General features: G+C 40.2%; 1 protein-coding gene across 2 annotated transcripts in view; it reads left to right on the top strand.

Moving 5' to 3' along the window:
* LOC138015437 (OCIA domain-containing protein 1-like) overlaps positions 1-7500 on the top strand; it is a 17657-nt gene that overhangs the window by 5471 nt on the left and 4686 nt on the right. For both annotated transcript variants that reach the window (XM_068862502.1, XM_068862503.1), the window contains exons 5-7: positions 4614-4728; positions 6239-6315; positions 6868-7115. In XM_068862502.1, coding sequence (XP_068718603.1) covers positions 4614-4728; positions 6239-6315; positions 6868-7115 — 440 coding nt within the window. The remainder of the gene's footprint in view (positions 1-4613; positions 4729-6238; positions 6316-6867; positions 7116-7500) is intronic.

Genomic DNA, 7500 nt, shown 5'->3' with positions numbered 1-7500 from the left:
ACCCCGGCACGTGACAATTTGCTGGCTTTGCCACAATTGCAAAAAAGGGAACAGATCACTGCATGCTCACTTGCGTGATTTGTGCATGTATCAACATTATCACCATCTCAGTAACAAATGTATTTTTGACAAGATCAGACAATTTAACCTTTCACCCTGTCCCACATAATTCATTTGTAAGTGAAAAATTTCAAAATGGAGGACAACACCTGCATGGATGTTCAACTACAGTTCAGAGGAAGAATTAACTCAAGGTTAGATATATCATTTCCTCTACAGCCACTTGTTCGTTTCGACGTAAAACGTATCTCACTTTAATGTTTTGAATAGCTTTTGACAAAGTTATGTAACATACTTTACTCTTTGTTATAGATAATGAGGTTCTCCACACCAACGATTTTCAAGCTGAAAGTTCAAAATTTCGCCGTAGGAGTCTCCATGCTCGTCAGGTCCGTCAGACTGTCAACTAAGTGCTTATACAAATGTACAGCTGTACATTATATATATGACGTGTTATGGTTCATATATTTATTGTATATTCCTTCTATGTGAATTTTTATCCTTTTATTCTAAATGTTAAAATCTGTTTAATGACTAAAGTAAGGCAGGTCCACATCAGGACTTAGGTCTTGCCCATTCTCTGTAACCTGCATTATCAAATAAAGATGTATGTATATGTTTGTAACCAATGCATTCTGTTTACTTTTTGTACTGAACATGCACAAAAATGATAGTGGAGATTCGTGCATTTATCCTAATTTCAATCAATTTTTAAAATGTCAATAATATAGGTGTCAGCTTGGGAAGACCCTCAGTGTCAAGTAACTTTCCAGAGATTGTAGCTGTTGTGAAGGAGTTTATAGGCCAGCACTCTAGATCTGCTGCTGCGCATAATCGTTGCAGGGAAGATACCGAATATTGTCATGGAGTCAGCATAGAAAAGATGCGCCGACATGTCCTCCAGGCAATCCCTGAACTGAAAAAGATCTCAAAATCAACTATCAGGCGCCTCCTCCTACCACCACAGAAAAACAGGAAAGCTGCTAGCAGATACACTGGGCTTGTTGAAGCAAAACTTCCACCGAAAAGAAATGACCTTTCCTTGAAAGAGCACAAAGATTTTCATTTCACTTGTGCTCAAGTGAACTTTATTGGTGAACTTTCAGAAATGGTTGTTGACGAAACGGTAGCGTTGTCTGCTGGTGACAAAAATAACTTAAATGTGGGTATACTTCAGCAGTTAGTCGGTATTTTAATATTGGCAAATTTTTTATGACAAATGATCAGCCCAATTATCCCGACCATGATTTTCCTTACAGCGGCGCCAAACTTGTCCCATCAGTCTCGATTTAGAAGGTCACGTAGTTTGTCTCCCAGACCAAGGTACCCCGCTAATGTCCAAAAAAGGAGCTCGTAGTCTCAACCAGCACTTTCACGTTTCAAGTCAAAGGGCAAATTTCATGAAATGAGATATACTGTAGAGATGAATTGGGAAGGGAGAGAATTTCTTGGCTGCGCACTGGTCAACTTTCTGTCTATTTGTATGCCTCTTTGTTCCACCGCAGTACAAGTGCTTTACATGCTAGTCACCTATAAGAAATTCTAAAGCCCATTGTGGAACGCGAAAATAAGGGGGCGGTGACAATCATATGTTACGGGGGACCTGACTGGAGCACAAGATTTACTCCAAATTTAATTAATTACGGGCCATTGTGAAAAAATCTGAAGATAGATGTCCTCGTTATGACTTGCTATGCACCAGGGGCCCACTGAACACTGAACACTGTTGGGCCCCTCTTTCAAAGGAGCTTACAGGGGTGACACTGTCTATCAGTGTTAGTGAAGATGTACCTTCCCCATGGGAAGATAACAGCCTGCTGGAAGAGGAAATAATTAAAAGAAAAAGGGGAAAGTTTTGGATCATGCCATTGACACGTGCAAAAAATATTGGCACAATAAGAGGTATGATTCTTTTCCTATAAAGGTTTTGAGTGTGCCATGCGAAGGCTCTAGCCCCTTAGAATGAGTTCACGAGCGAGTAAAGTCCTTTTCCAATGCAAGCACTCGTAAAATGATGGAAAGCGAGGAATTATCAGAAATCAAGCAAGAGTACCAGTTTTAAGTTAGTCATTGCTGTAGGAAAACGTATCAGCTGCAATTTTCATGCTGCAATCAGGATTCTTGCGAACATTGCCGCACAACGCCAATTCGTGCTGAGAGATTTTTAAGTATTCTTCGAAAAAGTGATGAAGCATTGCCAACTCCTTCCTTAAGTGTAATTCACAGAGGTCATTAACAATATGATACAATGCTGCAGCAGCTTTCAGCTCTTGAGTTTGGAAAAAAATCTCTGGGTATTGACCAAGGTTCGCCCAGTTTAAATGGCAAAAGTGCACATTTTTGTCCGTTTGGTTGTCGATACGTTTTTTCAAGCAAAACTGATGCTCTCCGACATTGTCGTCTAATGGATCACACAGCAGTCTCGGAGAGGGCGGAAGTCGAAACTTCCAAAATTCATGTAGTTTAATTTGGACAACATCAAAAAGGATCCAACACTGATCAGTATTTGTAATGTTTAATTTAAATGTACCTACATTTACGGGCTAGGGTAAGTTGGTGATGCTATTTTGGAAATATATGGTGATGCAACGAACGTCATAACTTGGCCTTGGCCTTATTAACTTGTCTCGTAAGTGCCGTGTCTAGGACTGAGGACAATATGCAACTTTTTTCTGTTGATAACATGTGAAACTTTTCACAGCGGTTGATGCGAGCTAAATGCCCGACTGTTAGAATATTTAACATGTAGACCACCTTGAGCAGTCAAAGCGCAAAATGTCCTCGTGCAAGCGAAGTAATTTATTGCGGCTATGAACAAGTAAGTTGAGAGACCATAATCTTAGCCAGTGGCCACGTCTCCGTCCACATTAAATACGATAACACAGGTAGCCCATACTGGTTAGTTGCATCTACCTTAGAGTGGCCTGAGAGTGGACTGGACCAAATAATCGCTAATCTGCACAAGTACTCCTTCGACGCATTCTCAAGAACCAACTTATCTTCCTGCTTAGAGTTCTCTAGTACACCCAGAAACTTGTAAGTACTTTCTTCTCCAAGGCTCCTGATCGACTTCAGCTCATCAATCTTCATAATTATTTTCCGTTTGCTTTACACACCCTCTCTTCACATGCACTACCGCACATTTTTTCTCATTCCATTTCAATCCAATACAGTCCATTCCTCCCTTTACAGTTCTCATGACTCTTTCTAAGTTGCTCTCCGATGATGCATATATCTTCAAATCATCAATGTATAACAGGTGTGTAACCTTACAAGAGATTGGTTTTGATAGCTTGTAACCGCTTGTGGCTCTCAAACTCCAAGCAATAGGGTTGAGGCACAGGGTGAACAATGTTGGACAAAGGGAATCATCCTGTGGCAGACCTTTCTTGAAATGGATGATCTCTGAACTCTCGCAACCCTACTAAGTTTCCATGACGATCCTTGGGTTCCAACTCCTAGTGAGTTTCCCTATTAAGACTCCAAACTATTCTGGAAATCTGTGAAGCTTGAACATTTCCACTAACCATCGATGATCCGCCGAGTTGTATGCCTTAGAGACATCGATCCACGCCTTGCTCAAATTTTTATGGCCTCTCTGAGCATCCTGACACACCATGCAATCAATGAGTAGGTTGTCGACAGTACCAGAACAGTCCTGTTTAGCCCCCCTTTGATCTCCTTGCATGAAGCCATAACTCAGTAGATCCACAAGGAGGCACGACATGTACCACTTACATGTATATAAGGCAAGTTATTTGTCGCTGGTTGTCTTTCGTAAATTCCCCTGGTTTAGGTAGCAAACTAGTTTTTCCTCCAGAAAACCACAAGGGAAAGTCCCTCTCATATACCCGGTTGCTTCAAAACTTCTAGCCATGTCCTGACAACTACCTATTTCCACCAGACATTTGCAAGGAGATCTGGGCCAGGGGCACTCCAGTTCTTCTTCTTTCTGATCATCTGCCCTACTTTGTCCCCCGTAAGTTTAAACTCGGCTGTGGGTATCTCAGGAACTGCTTCCCTCATTGCCTCTGTAACATCCTCAATCCATTCCATTCCAACGTTTCCAGTTCCGGTTCCTTCCCATAATTCTCTCCAAAATTCGCTCGCTTCTTCAATATCTTCAAACTTCCTCCTTTCGTCCTGTTGCCCTTGCAACAGAGTTTGATTATAACTTGGCTTCTCGTTTTCGTGTTGCCTTTCAAGCATTTTTCCAAAACAAGAGTATACACTTCCGGGATCCTGTTGGAACTTCCGGTTCACCTGTCTGGCCTCATCTAGCTTTTTCCTCCCTACAACACTTCTCTTAAGCTTTCTCAACTTGGATTTTTCTTTTTTCCGTGTAACTCACTAACGCTGCCACCAAATAACTTTGCAGGACCTCTACAGGAGGATATTATTATTATTATTATTATTATTATTATTATTATTATTATTATTATTATTATTATTATTATTATTATTGTTATTATTATTAGCTGTTAGGCTTGCTTAAATCTATAATATTTTTGTCATACATGTATGTAAACTAATATTATTGTGCTTTTTTGTAGGCATATTTGGAGTAGGATTCATTGCTGGCATAACTTCATATCATTCAACTTGTGTAGAAAAGATTATGCGGCTAGAAAATTCTAAGCTTGCTGATCAAGTAAGAGCCAGTAGGAGGTAAGTGGTAATGTTAAGGAAACTCTGCTAGGTACATGTAACGCTTACCTAAGGTTTGCCTCCTGACATGTGGAATCCAGTTCACTACCTGTTGATGAAGGAAGGTAGTTGCATGTCTTTAATAGGGTAGACTGTGTAGACTCTGTACGACATAAATTTTCAAACAAATGAAGGCATTAAAATGAAAGAGCTAGCAACCGTACAAGCAAACCTGCAGGCTCCTTTTGCCTGTTGCCAAACAACTAGCTAGCTTAGTCAACTTATCATCTTTCTCACAAGCACATGACACTGTCAAACATAATATAAAAACAAATAAATGTTACATTTCAAATTTGAAGACAATAAATGTATTTATATAAATGTACAATGTGGCATGACTTTTACCGGTATTATAAAGAAAGAACACTGAAGTAAATTGACCACCAGCGTTTGTCCTGTTTAAATGTTTGAATGATATCAAAATCTCCATCATCTACATCTACATCTACATGTTCCAGCACTCAGCAAAGTTCTTTTGACTAATGTCTCTGCTTAGGTAGCCTCATACACCATAAGCCTTTTTAAATATTCACCTCCCGCCAAGCCAGCCACTTGTGATGGATAGAACAGAACAGCCACAACACAGGGCAGTCTCCATCGCCTACTCCTCTCGAATTCAATGTAGTGTGTGGGTTCTTTAACATCCCACAGGGAACTTATGAACATAGTTCACATAATTTTTTGTGAGATGCCAGGCCTACCGTTTATAGTCCTTATCTAGGAAGACTTGAAGATCTAACCATTAAAAATTGCAGATGAAATTTAATACAAAGGCAGCATTTCTCCTCAGTTACTTTATTAAAAATCCTGAGTGTTGATCCAGCCGGGGTTCAAACCTGCAACCTCCTGCATGACAGGAGCTCGTGGCGGTGGCTATTGACGAGCTTGTGGTTGCAAAGGCAGCACGGCCTGCTGTAACTCCACCGACGAAACGGCAGCAGGCCATGCTGGAGAAGAATCGTCCTGATCCGCATCCGTGGCAGTCTTTGCGAACCAAACAACTTTGCATATAATTTATTATTCAGGTTTATATAATGACTAATACGTCATCGCATGGGATGATGAATATTACATTAGTGTGAATAGGTTTTCAAATCATCCATGTAAAACAAATGAGTGATGATGGTGTTGCTTATTCTGTACGCATAGTTACTTTCATTGAGGAGAGAGAATTTTAGATGCCAAAGCTATGCAGAACAGAATCATCATCATCATCATCATCATCATCATCATCATTATTATTATTCTTATTATTATTATTATTATTACTATTATTATTATTATTATTATTATTATTATTATTATTGTCTTTTTTTTTTTGGTTCCCTCTGCCTCAAAACTTTGGCCTAGCTTGTGAGTCATTCAACCTTAGACTTGTCAGCTTCGCACAATTTTTTTGAGAAAGCCTGTTTCTATTAATTTTGTTCGTTTAAACTCATTAAAGTTTGAATGCTTTCCTCTTTACGTAAAGGGCTCTAAGTCATGGCTCGAGCAGAGGAGACTGGCAAATGGAAAATAATAATCATGAACGGCAAGAAGATTTGCAAGGTGTGTGTAGTTTGCATTTTACTTCTTTAGAGTAGGGATGGTGCAGTCACCATTTACTATCTTTATGCTCTTTTTTTTCCGTACTTGTTCCGTATTAGTATATTATGTAATCTTATTTGCCCGAGGGCAATTAAGGATTATTTTCACGCGTATTTTTGAAAATACAAGTGAATTAATCCTTAATTGGACGAGGGCACGTTGCCATTATAAAGGGCAACATTGTTGAGGGGAGCCCCTTTTCAATGCCGCGACAAATGACAATCAGTTTAACATGCTTTTATTCGGTTAAAGTTCAATTCAATAAATCGATGCTGTCAACAGAAATAGCGCTTAATTTTAGTAAACTTTTACATGAGTACGAAAAGAGTCCACAGTCAGAACCTGGAACAAGATTCTCTTGTCACTTCGCTTTCTCTGTATAACCAACTGTTAACCAATCAGGATCAAGTAATCTTGCCCTTTTGATTACCCAAACTGTCCTCGTGATTAAGAAAAAATGCCCTCCATCTCAGCCAATCAGCATTCAGTAATTTTGCCCCGTATGTGAAACAGGAAAAGCCTTGACCAATAACCGCTTTAGTGAACCCACGGCTCCTTCACAAGACTATTCGCCTTCCAATGTCCCTGTTTCTCCTCCTGTCGGGTCCAGTGAAGAGTCTCCTCCGCCACCAAGCCTCTATTTTGATGTCGACTCAGACAAAGAGAACAAATACACCAGCTATGGAGAGTTACGAAAAAAACACCGTGAAAGATGGGTTCCTCCCAACGCCTCTACGTCAGGCTCTGTAAGGTCAGAGCAGGTACGTCATGTGATTCCATAGTATTGTATTGCACTTTCCTTTAGCTATGCCCAGAAATGCACCTAATTAGATGCTCGACAATGACGTCACGAAGCGTCACGAAGTGGCTGAAAATGGACAATTACGTCACAAAGTGTCCCCTAAACTACAGTTTTCAAGGAAAATAGGTAGAAATAGGTAGTAAATGCTAAGACTTAAAAGGGACACTTCTTGTTAGATATCAAAATTGGACGTGCCACCGCGCACCAGTGGCTCAGTTGCTTGAGCATCGGACTGCCATGCCAGTTCGAGTCCGGCCGGATCATCACTCAGGGTCTTGAAAGCAACTGAGGAGAAAGCGCTGTCTTTGTAGTTACAACCGCAAATGGTTTGACTCTCAAGTCTT

Source organism: Montipora capricornis, chromosome 9, assembly GCF_036669925.1.
Source record: "Montipora capricornis isolate CH-2021 chromosome 9, ASM3666992v2, whole genome shotgun sequence".
Lineage (NCBI taxonomy): Eukaryota > Metazoa > Cnidaria > Anthozoa > Scleractinia > Acroporidae > Montipora > Montipora capricornis.
This window is presented reverse-complemented; position numbering and strand designations above follow the sequence as displayed.